A 17,743-nucleotide genomic window follows, 5' to 3' on the forward strand; every position below is an offset into this window, starting at 1 on the left:
AATTGGAACTGAATTACGTTTAAAGATACTTCGGCATTGCGTAATTCGTGTCGATGTCAGTGACAAACACAATTATACAGTTGCGCAAATCTAATTTACCAAAGTAAAAAAAAAAAAAAGAAGAAACCTCGACGTTTTGCTGTAGCAGGGTCAACATACAAGCTAAAAAAGTGTCTCTTATTGTGCCCACTTCATATTTTCTTCTATTTGTTATTTTCTTGACACCAAACTCTGCATGGATGTCGTGGGTCGCTTCCCGCTCTGCGTTGCGCCACAGTGTGTCAATCTCTACTTCCGGGAAGCCACCTCTTTTGTTTGAGGATTTTTGGGGGGAAACTCTACGAAACAAAAGACGCCTTTGGGAAGGTGAGGCGAAAACCTTTGTTGTACGAACTTTGGGGTGAAATATGAGTCACAATGGGAACCAAAGCGACGTTTTGACGAGCTCAGTCTGTCACCTTAGCTTATCGAAGCTAGTAATAGGATTTGGTTGCTCCAAAAGAATGTTCACGTTCGCTCGTGCCACGCCCAGGCCACTTCATACCATAAAAACTCGGAAAAAGACGGAATGTTAAAAATGTATAGGAGATAATGAGTACAAGATACTCAGAAACGCAATTCAAATACAGTATGAAATACTCTCGGTTAAAAGTATTTGCAAGATACCAAGACACTTCAAAAATATCTAAAATGCAGTATCTTGAGTAGAGTATTTGAGATAGGAACAAGTCTGCCTCAAACAAACTAGAGGGTGGGGGGGGGGGTGTAGGGAAATCACTTCTCGCATCCAATCACATCCTTCATGCCCAAGAACGGCGGGCGCCAAAGCTACTTGAGGGGGTTTTGAAGATAGTCTTTTTTATCTTTAGGAATATCGGGGAATATCGAGGGCTATTAAAAAAGGAACAAAATTGCCGTGATCAAAGGTTGCCGACGACGCATTCGACTGAGTTAGCAGGGTTATGCTTGTAGTGCCATCTCTCGATAGACGCTGCAAGCAGATGACGTCCTCTGTCGAAAGCAGACAATCTTGGCGTCTGGTTGCTGCCCCTATCGGAAGATGGTGCTATAAGATCATTACTTACAGAGCCGTATATGGGGACAGTCTGGCCAGCGGGTGTGGCGACGAAATCGCTGGCGAGGAGAAAAGCAAAAGAAAGGGAGAAGAGCGCCGAAGGAGCGAGAGAGAAAGAAGAGAGCAAAGAGGAGACGACCGCCATTTTGACGCAACGCTGTCGGCGCGCCGAGCACAGTTGAGGCTACGCGTCGTCTGCTATGGGCTTATTTCTTTTTCGCCTGAATAAAAGTTTCCGTTCAAACATGGATAAACTTTATTCGTTAACTCTTAGGCCAACGAGGAATAGCATTATATCTTCTTGCCCGAGCCTGCCAAATAAAAAGAGAAAACCGAAATGTTGATGTCGATCCCATGCATTCCGCTATGAATTCTGCCCAGCGAATGGATAAAAATGGCGGCCCTCTCCGCTCAGCTGGGAGTGGCCGAGAGTTCACGCGCATGCGCTTACGCCTCTCGCTCTGCGCCGCGGGCTGACTGGCTCACTGGGGAGAGGGGTGTTACGGTGGCTAGATCATAGACCGGCCAAACTCTCCCCATATACGGCTCTGATTACTTACTACCTCGGTTGTCTACGCTCTCGTCGATGTTCACCATGGGAAGTGTAGTCGCCTTATTTTATAGAGAAAGAGAGCTCCACTTAAACATTAGAAGGGGCGAAATGCACCACTAAAATGCATCTCCGAAGAAAATTAAAGAAGGCTACTTTCGGGAGCCGATTTTTTCGGCAAATTTTAAAGCGGACCTGGGTAATGAAAATACCTATATATAATGTCATAAATTTCTTTGACAGCAAACTAATATGAACACATACTTTTTTTGTACATAGGTGTCTTAGGGTTTATGAAGGTTACTTGCCCGGATCCACCAGACGCACACTCCTTGTTTTGGTTCCTGGGCATCGGGGTAGCCTGGGGAACTGATAGTCCTCTGTCGAGTAACGCGCCTTCCGCAATGTGGACGAGCTTTAGACAAAAAGAAGCAACAAAACCAAATCTGAAAGCACATCGTCAAGGCGAGAATCATCATAGCGTCAGCACTTTTATGACCAATGCAAGAATCGTCTGTTTTTACTGTCGCAAAAAAGATTCTGACGTATTTATTTTTTATTTTTTTGGAGTCTGGAAAGATACACCTCCTACCAGGCACGTAGCCATGATTTTGTTTCGGGGAGGCCCACCCATGACAAAACGCTGTATGACGGGGAGGGGGGAGAGGAGGTCCCAGCAAAATGGAAGATTTCGGGGGGGGGGGGGGGGGGGGGGCCCGGGCCCGATGGGGCCCCCCCCCCCTGGCTACGTGCCTGCCTCCTACTCTCTGAAATTAAAAAAAAAGCAAACAAAAAAACTTGAATAAGTTTATTGGGAAAATTAATGTCACGAGATAGGATGGTCGTTATTGGATAACCAAATGTGGAGAAATGGGTGGCTTCAAACGTCGCTCTTGGAGATTGACTTGTGAAAGTTTCCAGATGAACGTCCTTGATTCTCAAGAACGAAAACATACAATATTTATAAGCAAAAAAAATCATTAAAAACACGTGGAAAAAAAACTTCTCATGATCATTTTGATAAAATTGGGGAGCACATAATGTGCCTCGCGTGCGTCATGTGTGCACGCGATTTGGGTGGTGTCGAATGTCGCTGCATACAGGACATACTAATATGTTTTACGGGTTTGCCCGAATGACTGAGACAAGTTTAAAATTATTCTGAAATGATCCGTGTCACGAGTCTGCTTTGGTGAAAAGTTTTTCCAGGGTTCTGCTTGTTCCTTGGTTGCGCGTAAGGCCTTGAATTCTTAGCGCGCTTGCAAAACAAGGAAACTCTTTTGGTAACAAAAGTAATTGCAAGAGGAGTAATCATAGCCTTTATACGCTATCTATTGACTGCCATCTGAAGTTGTGACGTCATACGACAGCTACGTTATCCATTGGCACGTTATGATCCATCCCGTGATGTCGTGAGTGCACGTTCGAGATTCCAGCTATGCTTCGCCATTCGGAAGCCAACTGTCAGGGCCGACGGTCACTTGCGGGCTATGTATGCTGGACTAAGTGTGACTCGCCATCAACGGTCGCCTGCGCAAGGGGTATGCTGGAGTATATACTACTCGCTGCCGATGGACGCCTAAATACTAAGTATGCTGGACTAGGTATGAATGACAAAGCATCACTCACCATGGAGAGTCGCATGCTACCGCATGCGAGTGTAGGCGGCAAGTAATGCTTAGTACAGCTACTTGCGATGTTGTTCACCTCTAGACGGAGGTTTAAAAAGCGCAAACGACTAAGAAGAGAAGAGAACAGGACAGAGCGCTTAGTCATTTGCGCTTTTTAAGCATCGGCGTGCGAGTGTAGGCGGCAAGTAATGCTTAGTCCAGCTACTCGAGATGTTGTTCACCTCTAGACGGGGCTTTAAAAAGCGCAAATCACAAAGAAGAGCAGAAGGGGACAGGACAAAGCGCTTAGTCATTCGCGCTTTTTAAACCTCCGTCTAGATGTTCAACCAACTAGCCCCCCAATTGATCTTGATGTTGTTCACCTCCTTGTTGCGTCGAGCAAGGAACGAAACAGGAAATCGCTTGGTCCGGGGTTTGATTCCCGCTGAGCCCCTTGGTGAATCTCGCTGATTACCATTAATTGTCACTAGTTACGCTTATAGAATTATAATGACTAAACATGCCCTCTTCACGCTTCGGATGCTTATGCGATGCCTGCTATTGGCTACGCATGATTGAATTATGTCGCCTCGGCCTACGTGTAATGCTTTTTGGTCACTTTCAAGCTTAACGTCTTTCGAAAAAAAAAATCTAGCTCATAAACATTGTTTATGTTAAAAAAATACGTAAACACCGCTCTCGATAGTTCTTCGATAACTGGGAAAAATATGTGGTGCTTTTCTCTTGAGAAGCTATTGAAAAAGTCATCAGAGGATATAGAATGTTAACAGCTTTTCATCTGACTTTCTCTAGCTTTTCCATTGGCTTTCTTTTGAGTATTGGCCCACTTTTCATTAGAAAGTCAACAAACGTTTTGCTGCCTTCAAGATGTTATTTCTGAAGTTTTTTTATTGAAAATGTACAATAGTCCAAAAAAGTGCTTTATAGATTCGCTTTTTACTTGACAAAGTTTTGGAAGTCTCACTACGGCTTTTTACTCTGCTCCTGTTTAACTTTCCCGAAATAGCGAAAAGAAGAAGGAAATTGCGATTTTTGAAATAATTTATTTTTGTATTTTGCTTGGAAGTTGTGTTTCTTTAAAGTACCTGAAAGCACTACACATCTCTCGCAAATAAAAAAAAAAAAATAAACAAGCACAGCGAAAACAAACACCATGAAGCACTCACAACCCTTGAATCACAGTCGGGCTGACTGCTCCAGAGGCTTATATACCTTACACTTTCAAGTAAATCATTTGGCCGGCGACCACCGCAGTATTTTTAAAGATTTCGAGTATTTTATCTACTTCTCGGAAGTCTGTCCAAGGGAAAGCAGTGTTTCTACGTTCGTTGAGTCTGTCTGTTAGTAAAAAAAACACAAAACAATAACATTGGTACAAGCAACAATTATTCGGCACAGCCGCTAAAACAACCATCATAAAGAATGGCGCACAGAAGGTACGTTAAAGCTTGTCTGCAGAGCACCGCTCAGGATGACGCCGTCAAGGTAGTTTCTCCACTTTCAAACACTTCCTTTACGGTTGCTTTTTCTTTGTTCATTGGCTCGTTTAATAGGGTTAATTTAGTCACTATAGCCATTGACAGAGTGAGAACGGCTGGGCGTGTTTTGGAATGTCTGGCCTGCGCGCGCTCCATGCCTTCTGCCGGGCTTTGACAGCGCGCGGGCGCTCCAGATGCGCGCGAAGCCGAAGCATTGCCAAGGGTATGAGGTTTGCACTGGAGGGTGCACAACTGAAACTTGTCCATGTTTTTCGCAACTTGCCAGTGACTATGAAGGAACTTCGTGTGAACTTTTGATATATAGTCCCAGATATGTTAAAAAAAGTCAACAGAAAGCCTGCTCCTTTTCTGTTTACGCTGGCAACCGAAAGTCAACTGAACATTTTCTTTTCGAAGTTAACAAAACGTCTGCAGACTATCTAATGACCCTGCACACAAAAACTCACAATAAAATAACTAATTAACGACGAGTTAACAACAATTTAGCAGCTTTTTCTTATTCAGATTGCATAAAATTACAAGAAAAAATTCAACACAAAGTCAACATACTTTCTGTTGGCCATGCAAACAGGATATCAAAGTCAAAAGAAAGTAAACAAGGTCAGCAAGCAATCAACACATTTAGAATATCAAGTAAACAAAGAATTATGGCGGTATGGCGAGAACATACAAGTATGAAGTGCACTCACGGTAGTATGTCTTTCGGAAGGTTTCACACTTTTCACCGCTGGTGTTGGGAGGACAGACGCACTTGCAGGTGTGGTCTACAAATCCCTCGTTCTGGCAGACGGGCTTGTTGGTACAGGCCGCTGTACCGTTGTGAAGTAAACAGTACGATTTTGCTTTCTTATGCTGGCGATGTAAACGCATTAAAAGTTAAAACAAAATCCAAATTAGCCCATTGAGGGTCTCAGGATGCGCCTCAGAGAGCTAGATGTAGGTTGCCGTTATTGTTTTACTTCAACAGGTCGGCATTGTTTTCGGTTAAAAATGATTCAACGATTGCTTTACTCTTATCAAGCTTTAATGAAAACAAAACAAAAAAATCTTTTACGGCTCTTTCGATTGTTGCGACTATAAGGGCCCTGTGTTGGGAAATTGTGAGATATTTCTCTTAAAGCTTGCTCCAAGAAAGTCAGAGCCTAAATTATAAGTTGTAACGCAAGAAAAATATATCATATATGTATATTATAGATTTCAAATATATTTTCCGTATCTCAGGTTATTTAAATAAAGTTCCTTTTTGTTCTTTGGAGCTTGGTTTTTCTCGCAGAAGTTAAGAAATTCCTACGATTGGGAAAGAAAGTAAGGCGCGATTATGCTGAACCTGAACCAAAATTCTTTTATAGTTCTTTCACAAGTAACGACCGTCAACACGCATGACTACTGACGTCTTTCAATTCATCCTGCTGCTGTGCTTCAGGTGATCAAACCTTCACCGTCATGCAGACGGCGGTTAAAGAAATGACATAATCGGAAGAGGCAGAAAATTAGTGTTTTTTTTCATCTAGAAGCTCGTCTCTTATGTGCCATCTGGGATCCCATCCGCTCAAGTTGTTCTTGCTGCTTCGGCATTTCCAGCAGGATGCAGGTGTTTCAGGAACACCCCACATTTTGCTGCGCTGGAGCATATATCGTCTTTAGAATATTTGAATATCTACCAGCTTTTGCCTCTGTCGCGAGGGCAAGGGAATAGCTTTTTTGATTATTACATTAGTACAAGCTTAATTCGCTGGTAATGGACCTCTCTGAACACTAAACACTGAGTATCTTTGGCTAACGTTGGCGCTGTCCCTCCGAAGTAATCAGAAGGGACCTCTTAATGGTAGCAAACAAGTTTCTTGAGTTGAAGTAGGCGCCGCGAGCTCTTGATAACAGAAGTTTTTGAAATCTGGAATGTTGGAAAGCGAGAATAACCTGAGGAGAGCGAACAATTTGAAGCGTTTTGATTGAAAAAGAAAAGTAATTAAAAGCGCATGCGACGGTCGCCTCGAATAGCGAGGCTGTCTCACCGTCGCACTGGTACAGGAAGTTTGCCTTCCGCCTGTCTCGGAACGTGAGGCCGTCTTTCCTGCGGATCAGCGGCGCCAAGAGCGGATTCACGGGACTGAGCGTCTTCATCTCGGGAGAAGCGGCGAAGGCCTGCACACACATGCATCGAATGCCCTTGGCGCGTTTCCCTTGAAATCGCTTTTATTTACTTCGTTTCTTTCGAAGCCCAAGCGCCGCCAAAGCTTCAACAAAGTTCCAGCGCGCTTATTACTACAGAAACCCCAAGGTACTTAGCTTTGGGTGAATGCGCTGCGCCTAATTTTTATTACCCCCCCCCCCCCCCAAAAAAAAAGAAAAAGATGTAAAGTTACTGCACTTGCTTAATTAAGTTAAATTGTTTCGAACTTCTAACGGAAGTTTCGACAAAATTTCAACTCAAGTTTGATTGTTGTGCGCATGGGCTGAAATTGAAAACGAGCCAACAAAACCCAGCAGGGGAGGGGGCTCTATTGGATGTATTGCTTTAAATGACGAAACTTACGAAACGATTAACTTTTAATTAATTGGCTTTCGTATCCTGTAAATTTCAACATAAACTACTGAATAAATTATTGTTTGCCTCATATTTTCATCTTTTTTTTTTGCGTAGAGATTGCACTCTAAAAAAAGTCTGTGCGTCCACTTTCACGCATAACTCTCGGAGAGCCAATCACCGCAACTTACGGAGGCAGCTCAGCGAATGACGGTGCCGAAACATATGTTTAGACCAAAAAACGCAATCTGAGTTGTGACATTAAGCAATGCAAGCGTGACGTTTTGCATTGCTTAATGTCACAACTCAGACTGCGTTTTTTGGTCTAAACATATGTTTCGACATCGTCATTCCCTGAGCTGCCTCCGTAAGGTGCGGTGGTTGGTTCTCCGAGTGTTGTGCGTGAAAGTAGACGCACAAACTTTTATTAGAGTGTGGGGTAAAAAATGCAACTGCGGGGAATTTTCCGAAAAGTTGGAAGTTCATCGAACCAATCCAACCTACAGTTGCTGTATATGGTGTCTTTAGCTGCGAGAGCAAAGCAAATCATCTCCCCGCGCCGCCTCCTGCCGCGATTGGTCTAGCGCAGTGTAATGGCAACGGGATAAGCTGGCTCGGTTTCTGTACAGCTACCGACGGAGCCGAACAAGGCCAACCAACGCTAGAAGTAGCGTTCGGATATTTCGAAGCGCCACCCGCGTTCTTATCGCGTGCTTCTCTCGCTTCCCGAGTAGTGCGAAGTTAAATTGTCAGTGCGCACCTCTGCTTGCGCTGAACATACGGTGATTGGAACGCTTAAAACTTCAAATACGCCCAGTAACAGTATGCCAACCACGCTTTTATGTGGATCTTACTCACTTTTACCGACTTTTACTGGGTTTCAATGAGCGATTGGAGATATAAAATGAGTCATGTTTATAAAAAGGCCGCAAGGCGCAGCTAGCAGCTCGGTTACCTTGGTAACCTCCAAACCCCCCCCCCGCAAAAAAAAAAAAAAAAAAGCATCTCTTTATGGCGCTTTTGACGTTGTGCGTCTAGGTATTTTCGCGTTGTTTCACTATTCTGGAAGTTAAAACTGACATGCACAGTGGCTCAAACCGAACTTAAGAGATACGACATCCAACCTCGCGTGAGACAAAAAAATTTGCGATATTCACGCTCACAACTGATATCGAGCAGAGCACCTACTTCAGGCATACAATAAAGCTGCGGTACCAACCGTCGGCGAGTAGTGCATAACCGACTGGTAGTCGTATCGGGCCCCATACTCCCTCCTGGCCTGGTCGAGATCGAACTGACTGCGCAGGCCTTCCAGGATGTTGCCGTAGTTGACAACCACGAAGCGGTTTCGGTCCGCACGTGACTGCTCGTGCAGGAAGCCCACCGCGTGGCCGATCTCGTGGACCACCGTCGCCAGCTACGAAGAGCAGGAACACCGTTACGTGGGAAGGTCTCAGACAGGAACAGGGGGAATGCCTTGAAAACTTGAAGCAGCAATAGTAGCTGAGTTATTCACGACATGGCTGCAGTAAGTCGGTTCTTAAGGTCTCTTCAAGTTACATTGTTTTTTTTTTTGTTTGGATCACTGTATCTTCCACACTGTGAGGGTTCCGTTAAACTTTTAGCAAACTCATAAAATTATTTAGACATCAAAAGGGAAGCAAACATTTTAAGTGTTATCCCCGACGCATAAAAAAATCGCAAGCAATCTTTTTAAGGTTTGGTGTTATGTGTGATTCCCAAAGCTTGGTTGCTTTCCGTAGGGTCGACATTAGAGTGCTATTTTCTTCATGCGGAAAGCAAGCCATCTGCTCCTTGCGCAATTATTGCAATGACGTCAGAACGAGATTGAATTCTAATTGGTCTTGATTGGGGGGATTGGGTAGACCTCAATGCTAGATGCCTTGAGGTCTACCCACTATATGCTTCAATCAGCCAATAAGAGCTCGGCCATCTGAGATCATCGCAGCCCCTGTGCCAGAAGCAGGCGAACGTGCGGTCCGCATTGATTCAACCGCTGGAAAACGCAAAGCACGATACTGAAGCGTGATATGATTAACGAACATGGCATTAAACTTTGGGGTTTATATTAAACCGGTTAAGAGCATAAACTGACTTTAGATAAGAAACATCATTGTAAAACAGGCGCGACATACACAAAAGCTACAGAGACGAAGGTTTGACATAATAGTATTTACTCAAACTTACATGAGCTGCTTTCTATTCGTAGTTTGCAGATTTATAATCTCGCAGCGGAAGCAGCCAGCAAATTGTTGCGTAACTAAAAAGATGTTGACGAAGGACAAATCGGGCCCACAATTTTAATTCAATATTCCCTATACCCCTGGGATTAGGAGCACACAAACAGAACATTCAGTATCGCAGGGAAAGTAGTTTGTTTATGCACAAACTGGCTCAGAAAAAGTAGACGCGTGAATTTTATTACTAGAGGAGATACAAATGTATTTATTTTTTGAGTAATAGCGGTATTTTAATTATTTAATCACGGTGTGCCGACAATCCTTTCGGTGGGAGCAGTTATAGCGTGATCAAAACAAGCCATTTTGTTTTTCTGGAAGAGTGAATAAAGTGTTGCATATGTTACACCTACGAATGACGCGTCTCAAGTTTAGCCAACGGAAAATCTTGGAGAAAAATAAATATTTTAGATAAACTGAGCCAGCACTGCGAAATAGCCTACATGTAATTGCGGAATCCCCGAGAATTCGTTAACTCCCTAACCGCATCCGTAGGCACGTTGGCCGGCACATCCTACAAGCCGTCGACGAGGCCAAATGTTCTCTGATAATTAAGACGTACCTTACTCAAAACAACCTCTGCTGCCGTCCCAGTCTTTTCGTTAAATCTGAGGCTGTGTGCCAAATCTTATTCAAACAGAGCCGTGCCACTCCGGCGGATCGTATCACGTGACAGTAGAGATTAAAAAACGCTGGACGCGGGTAGGTTTTAGAACGCCAGTGTACAAAAAACCCTTACCCTGGAGTAGGATCGAGTAAATTTTGGAACACGGCCTGACTGGCTGCCCGAATGACCTGTTTGTTATGTTTATAGAAAATACGAAGTAGGGCTACTGTCACTGAAAGACTTAAGAAAAGCATGGCGCGACGAGTCTAAAGGATGTCATTAACACTCCGCAGCCAACAACATTGAGGCATCAGCCGATAAGAACGTCGAAGAACCAATCACATAGCAAGGATTACAATCATATCAGGCCACACCCTGTGACTATTCATCTCTCAGTCAGTATAGTTGGCAACGTTTTTTGATAAAAGGAGCGCGAATAAGGCGAAGGCCAAGGTATACAGAAGAGAGGAAATCAAGCGCTTTGTTATATTTTCTTCACAGGATTCGGTATTTGCTAATGACCTCAAAAAGTGACACGTTCAACGTAGAGCGTGGTGAATCATTCCTTTCTCATTAGAAAGCGACAAGTAGCCAAGATTGAGTTGAGAATTTGGCCGTCGCTTGAAAATACGCATAAGTTAGGTGAGCCACTACGTTGCCGTCCACCCGTACGCCAGAGGCGGAAATAAATACAGCTGGCTGGACAGTAGCGTGAAGTTATCCATAAAAAAAGATCCCGAATATCCTAACTCGGATTGTTACAGGCAATGACATAAATTATGTTTTCAGAAACGCGCCCATTGATAGTTTTGTAATTCTTATAAGTCCGTTTATTGAAGTCCCCTTACCGTTTCGCAGCCATCTCCGATTGAAATAGGCTGCAGAGAACCGACATGGCCCAACCTCGACCAACAGCTGCAGGGAAAGCGGACATGTGCGGTATGTACAGGGTGTCACAAAAAAAAAAATTCACGTCTTTTTTAGCGCAAAAATAAACTAGACATTGCCGAATGCTCATTCTGTGCCCGAAGGTGGCGCTAGAGGTCACAACCAGATGCCAAAGTTTCAGCCCGATTCGATAACTCAATCAAGAGTTATAAGCGATTTTCCAAAAAATTCAATAGGAAAACGGCGGCCGACGAAGTTTTCGAACGCATGGGGCCCTATGGCATCAGAAACCGAAAACGGGCAAAAATGGGCTCCATTTTCCCATTGCAATTTTCAGAAAATCACTTATAACTTTTGATTAAGTTATCGGATCGGGCTGAAACTTTGGCATCTGGTTGTGACCTCTAGCGCTACCTTAGGGCGGAGAATGAGCTATCGGCGATGCATAGTTTATTTTTGCGGTAAAAAAGACCGTGTAGATTTTCTTTTGTGACACCCCGTACTACACTTTGAGGCTAATTATATCACTTTCCTCTTAGACAATCGCAACCGCTAAAGACTGTTAGATCATGGTGACCGTTGCAAATGTAGAAACTATAATATTTACAAATGGCAGGATGATACATAGCGGTGCAGCCACGAGCACTGGGATGTTCTTCGTTGCAAAGTAGCCCTTTTGGCTACATTGCAACGAACATTGCAAAGTAGTCTTTTTTTTGTCTTTTTATTGCTCTTTTTGAACAATTTTTCGATTACAGTAGGTACCATATGAGTAGTACCAAGTGTTTAAGAATTTTTGCTTTCAATTAAACTAAGTTGATCTTGCAACTGTATACTGGTAACGGTAACTGGATTTGTCTTTGCTTGTCAAGGTCGAGATCCCCCCCCCCCCCCCCGCCCCCTCTCAGTCCTCTTCATGACTAAAGCCAAAGTAATAAAACAAGAGCGCATATCAACCGGGCATGTGAAAACAAGAACGTACATAGAACCACATATAGGTAATGAGTCAGGAGATTAGTCACGTGTTATGATTAGTTTTCAAACCTATGCTAAAGTCTAAACTAGACCTAAAGGAACACATATTTGTTCTTACCCTCGACCCTTCACGAAGAGAATGAAGTCGGTTGTTGTATCGTCCTGTTGGAGTTCTTTAAACATCAGGCAGGAGTTGTTCATCCAGTGAGCAACCGCTCGCCGAATAAGTGCAGCGTCACCTTGAGCTGGATGAGATTACAAAGAAAGTCCTGTATTATGATTTCTTAGGCTTTCCTAGGACGTTTATGACTGCAGAAATACCAAGACGTCAATAGCGTTCAAATAGAAAGTGTAATTGTCTTACTCCTCAAAATTAAAAATAGTTCAATACTTTTCGAGTTTTGTTTTCTTTTTAATAATGCATTATTATGACTTTAAGGTCATATTAAGTCTGTTATTGGTCAAGATCAATATAAATGTTTTGTGAACAGGCATTCGAAGAAATCAATCGTATAAGTACTCTATTTCCTTCATGTCGGAACCTATAGCTGGGCTGATCGTGTGTCGCGTAATGCTTTTTCATGAGGTGCATAAAGTTTTTAAAAGCTTGAGGTCCTGAACATTCACCACGCCTCTGGAATATTCAAATAGACGAAAGATTTCGCGCTATAAATCAGCCTGCATTGTGTTATGTTTGCGATTGGTATGTCTGTCTATCCTCTTTAGGGCAAAGTCGTAAAACAAACGCCCAACCAAACGAGTCAAAACACCAGTGGACCTTTTCATTTTCAGGGAATTGGTTTTTTTATGAATAAAGTGCAATCTGCGAGGTGAGTGAAAACGTGATATGCTAGTAAATTGGGTTTCTTGCTTCCTCTGTACATTTTCCAGCACATTATAATTTTAAAAACGTATAGTATTTCAATAATAATTGCAGTAAATCCTCCAATCATTCCAGCTAATTGGAACGTGCAGAATAAATAAGCTCACTCACAGCTATCACTGATCTTGTAGGGCACAATTCCCCCAGGCCACGTGATGCTCCTGGCTGGCGCTAGCGCGTACATCTCTTGCAGGTCCCGCTCTGTCATAAGCATGTCTCCCTGGAACATCGCTTGACCCCCGTCTACCTTTGGCACCTCTTGCAGCATCTGCTCGTACTGTGATAAAACGCAAAGAATATTATGAAAAAAATAATGTTACGCAATAACATGACCGTTTACGAGAAAACCAATATTTATGGACTAAGGGAAGTTCAAAATGTGTTACCCCTTTCTCTGACAGTTTTAATTCAATCAACGCGTGGCGGAATGAAACGTCCGATAAATTTAGGAAACTCTGCCCCTGAACTCATCAACAAATAGTATGGAGAGAGTAACGTAACTCACGTATGTGCGAATACCGCATCTATTGAGCGATTTAAAAGCTTTCAACGCTAAGTTGGGTATTAAAGCCACTCCCCTCAGAGTGCTCGCCGATTATTCTATCGCCATGTACTTTGGGATTGTCAAAAAGTAAACGAGAAAAGGGAACTCTTAAAGGCCGACCTACAAAACCATTTTCCGCGGGAGAAGAGGTTTCCTCCTTGCCACCCAGAAAGGAGGAAACGCCTTCTCCTTTCCACAGAGACTAGCTTCCGGACCCGCCCTTTTCAGGGGAGGAGGAGGAAGGAGTGCGAGAGGGGAGGGAGCGAAGGTCGTTGGGGAGCACTTTCCTACCCTGCGGAAAATGGTTTCGTAAGTCGGCCTTTAAGCGGGCAGACACTCAGCATCGCGTCGTCGAGTGCTCTTTGGTCACCGAGAGCGACATTTCTCATCGGTAATCTTGAAGATGCGAGGGTTTGTCGTCCTTCCACCTTACGGTCCCGGGTTTCTTTTTATACTCTTCAGGACTGTGTATATGAGGGATAGGTATAAATCAAGTTAGCGAACGGGTTCATATAAATAATAAGGTATGGATTCGAACTTATTGATTCTCAGAATTTTTACCATGGTCGAGTGAAATGTGAGATCACTGTATGTGTGCAGGCGGATAAGTCACCGCGGGAATAATTCTGATGTGACAGTTGCAGTTGCTATATCTAATTGCCCAATTAGTTCTTAAGGCACTTTTTCGATTTATAATCTAATTACAAAACGCCAGTATGTAGAAAGGAAATAACAAATAATGGTACTTAAAGGGGTGTCCGGAAGCGGAATGTTTCTGATATTTCAAAGAACGTATAATTCCCATATTCAAGTGCGGCATAGTTTACACACGACGGAAAGACTAGAAAGGTTTGTAGTAGCAATTCATTAATACAGGCGGTTCGATCAATAGGATAGTGCAATAAGAGAATTGATCGTTATTTACTAAAATGCAACACTAACTCACCATTTTGTAACGTGGAGATCTTACCATTTGTGTGTTCGATCTTTCATCTTTAAGAACTTCGTAAGTTTCAGAGACAAGATGGTCGATTGACTGAAAGAAATGAAGTATACTCTTGTAGTAACGTGTAAACTTTGCACACTTCATAATTTTCTGTGATAGATAAATAAAATAAATTCAAACATACTTTGAACTAACTAGTTCTTGACGAAACCATGACCATATACGGATAATATTTGTAATTAATCACGCAATAGGCAAAGGATGTGTATCCGCGCAAGAAGAATTTAAAAATATATTATAGTTAACGTTTCTTGTGCTACAAGACATTTTGCTTATTATGTTATTCCACAACATCTTAAGTCGCCAACGTCATAAATATTACATTTATGCCGGGACCTTAACAAATAGCTTCCAGTCTGTTGTAGTAAAGAAAATAGGCATTGGTATTTTTAATGCAACATTTTCGTGGCGAGAGGTATTGATCAGCAGATTCGGTTGAAACAGAGTTGGTACTACGCCTTTAGCGAACTTAGCCAGCCGGGTGGTAACTCTCATCGAGTGAAGGCTGAACTCCTCAAAACGAATATGCTGCGAATACCCGACGAATTTTGGACGGCGGCTTTTGATCTTCTCGTGGAATCAACACAGTGACTGCTATGTCGCGCGCAAATCGAGTGTGCCGTCGGGCGGCGTTCGCCAGTTATTCGTCGCATAATTTGTTCAATGGAGTTCAGCCTTGAGTCTTAGGGAATATCTTTGTGGTATTGCATACCGTCTCCAAGACAACAATTTATGTCGCTCTCTCTTTCTTTCTATGGTATTGCAAACGTACTTATATGAGTTTGTGTCCTGTGTACGTTTACAACTTTGTCTTCTCATCAGGGTATTTTGCCGAGGGAACTGGCATCGAGTACGAGGTGTGGCAAAAATGTCTTCGTATAAATTATATCAAGAAGGAAGTCTGAAATTAGATCGCTTCTGAGCATTTTCTGCTTTCATGTCGCGAAGATCTCAAAATAAAAATTGAACGCAAAAAAGCACGAATTTTAGTCGTTTCTAGCGCATAAAGGATGCTATGGATGTTTCGGTTATTACGAAATCTTAGAAATGCCGCTAACTTTTAACATGTCCAGCGACACAAAGCTTCAGAAATTTGCATAAAATAGAATACCGAATCCTAAATATGCCATATGCAATCAAGCGTGGAGTAGCTGTGATAAAGCAATGCTTATACTTACTTCTTCGTATTGCGCTGACGACAATCCTAGCGTCATCAGAAAGGCAAGGAGAACTTTGGCCTTCATAGCTGCTTGCCTACAGTAAGTTCAAAGGTATACAATTTAAAAGTTTTGAAAGAGTATCTTTGCTTTAGAACCACGAAGTTCCACTGAAAACTATGTCGTGCGTTACAATCATAGGTTCGATGTGAAAGTGGAGCGTGTGCAGTGAAAGAAAGTTCTTCCTCGAGCGTTGCCTGGGAAGGGGACGGGTAGGCGGTAGCCACACCTTGACTGTCATCCGGAGGGGAAGCGACGCTAGGTCCCAGAGGAAATCGACGTCGACAGGAACGAATTTTTCCGTTACGAGAAAGGGAAATAACGCTCCTAGCTGATAAGTGTCAAATCTTCCGCTTTCTATGTATGCGCCTAGTATTCTTAACGATGAGGTCTATAAATTAACTGGAGAAAGGGGTTTAATTTTATGTTTCCAAAATTTTACACCTTAAACTAGGGTTACTCTTGAGATACCTGGTGACTATAGATCTTGCTTAAAATAAGCCGATGTTGCATAAAAATTATTCTTGGAACTTAGTCACCCCTGCGACCTATCTTGGGATCCTTCTTGAGTGGCAGAACATGGACTTCTTCTGGGGGGGGGGGGGGGCACTCAAGAAGGATTGTTTCTGTCTGGTCACTTTGAAGCACTTAGCTAAATGTTCCTCTTAATTTACTAGTTTGTTAAAGGTCCAACAGCCTTTAATTTTTAAAAGTCTTTGTTTTAGAAAATGTACTGATTAATATAAACGCATGATTGCCAATGCGCATAAGTAAAATTCCATGACATCATAATACTTGAATATAATACTTGTATTTGCATTACTGATCTAAACATCGAAGTAACATTCTCAAAACATTCACAATATTTGAATACACTGCAGAAATATGATGCTTCTCAACACTTGAATCAAAAAACTACATAAATAACAGGAATAAAGAACGAGTTGTTCTTTATGTAAAATGCGCAATATTTCAACGGCGAAAGTCACACTCCTCTGGCAACCCCGTGGCGAGACATCGATAAAAAAAGTAGAATGATTGTTTAAATGCTTTTAATGGATAAAGCTGTCGTATTTCCCTTGCCATCTGCCGAAGTTCGCTGACGACATTAAAATGTTTTGAGAGATTACGCAACTTGGGAACCCGTTGCGGTAAGGGGTCTGGCCTAATACTTTAAAATTCAAGTCGTCTCGGGCGAACTCTTTGAAGGGCGGTTCGTCAAAGATGCTAAGGCTCCACTTTTTTTGCGATTTCACATTAGCTTTTGTGCTCGAAAACGCAATCATACTAATTGGTGTTCAGTCATTTCGCCTGCCTAAGTATTAATGAACGAAGGGAACAAATTAAATTCGAGGGCTAAAAATAAAGCAAACAAGTACTTTAATAAGGAAATACCTTTTCCTCGAACCTCTTCTTAGTGATTTCTACAACTTTAATTTCAACAGGAAGATCATTCCGGAAAGTTACCCATTTCGGCATTGGGCTTTGACAAACATACTTTTCATTCGTTGGAGTCAAATTAACTCATGATATGATAGCAGTATTTAAATAATGTCTAAATAAAGCTCTTATTTTAATAAATGAAACTAAAAAATGCGAAAAAATTTGCACAAAAGAGACTGCATTTCTTAGATTTTGCTCTAAATTCAACCGAAATGTAGCTATAAAGGTTTTTCGAGAAATGGAATACTGTGGACAGCAAACGTTTTTTCCGCAAAACACGCAAATGATAGCTTTGTGTGAGTGTCCCACAGCCAAGCTCAAGGCAGATAAGAGAAGGTTTACCGAAGTGTCATTGTCCTCTTGTCTTTTTTTTTTTGTAGAGACGACGTTGGAGATGGGGTATATAAAGCGTGTTCGAAATAAACTTTGCAGCTGAGTTTGAGACGTTGCCTCCTCTTTTACTACCTTCTGTTGTGTTCTCTTCCTGCCCCAGTCTCAGGTTTAGAATCATGTTCAAAAAAGAAGGAACTTTAAATTAAAATAAGGTCCACGGACAGTTCACTTCTTGTCTTCCGTTTGCGTTGGCAGTGTCTGAAGGTATACCAAATAAGAAAATGCTCAAAAACACTTTATGCGTAATGCG

The 17,743-nt window shown here is 42.5% G+C and overlaps 1 protein-coding gene across 2 annotated transcripts in view; it reads right to left on the bottom strand.

The window, feature by feature from the left end:
- Positions 1-16,212, bottom strand: part of LOC8051710 (protein SpAN) — a 34,053-nt gene extending 17,841 nt beyond the window's left edge. Inside the window, exons 1-9 of one of the 2 annotated variants that reach the window (XM_029976643.2) lie at positions 15,619-16,212; positions 14,405-14,470; positions 13,002-13,167; positions 12,126-12,252; positions 10,993-11,059; positions 8,499-8,696; positions 6,768-6,897; positions 5,445-5,564; positions 1,934-2,040 (exon numbers count right to left, since the gene is read on the bottom strand). In XM_029976643.2, coding sequence (XP_029832503.2) covers positions 1,934-2,040; positions 5,445-5,564; positions 6,768-6,897; positions 8,499-8,696; positions 10,993-11,059; positions 12,126-12,252; positions 13,002-13,167; positions 14,405-14,470; positions 15,619-15,684 — 1,047 coding nt within the window. In that variant the 5' untranslated portion in view covers positions 15,685-16,212. Of the gene's footprint in view, positions 1-1,933; positions 2,041-5,444; positions 5,565-6,767; positions 6,898-8,498; positions 8,697-10,992; positions 11,060-12,125; positions 12,253-13,001; positions 13,168-14,380; positions 14,471-15,618 lie in introns of both variants that reach the window. The other variant, XM_029976642.2, reaches the window with a different exon arrangement.
- Positions 16,213-17,743: the final 1,531 nt, after the last annotated feature.

Source organism: Ixodes scapularis, unplaced genomic scaffold (assembly GCF_016920785.2).
Source record: "Ixodes scapularis isolate PalLabHiFi unplaced genomic scaffold, ASM1692078v2 PGA_scaffold2__306_contigs__length_199485367, whole genome shotgun sequence".
NCBI lineage: Eukaryota > Metazoa > Arthropoda > Arachnida > Ixodida > Ixodidae > Ixodes > Ixodes scapularis.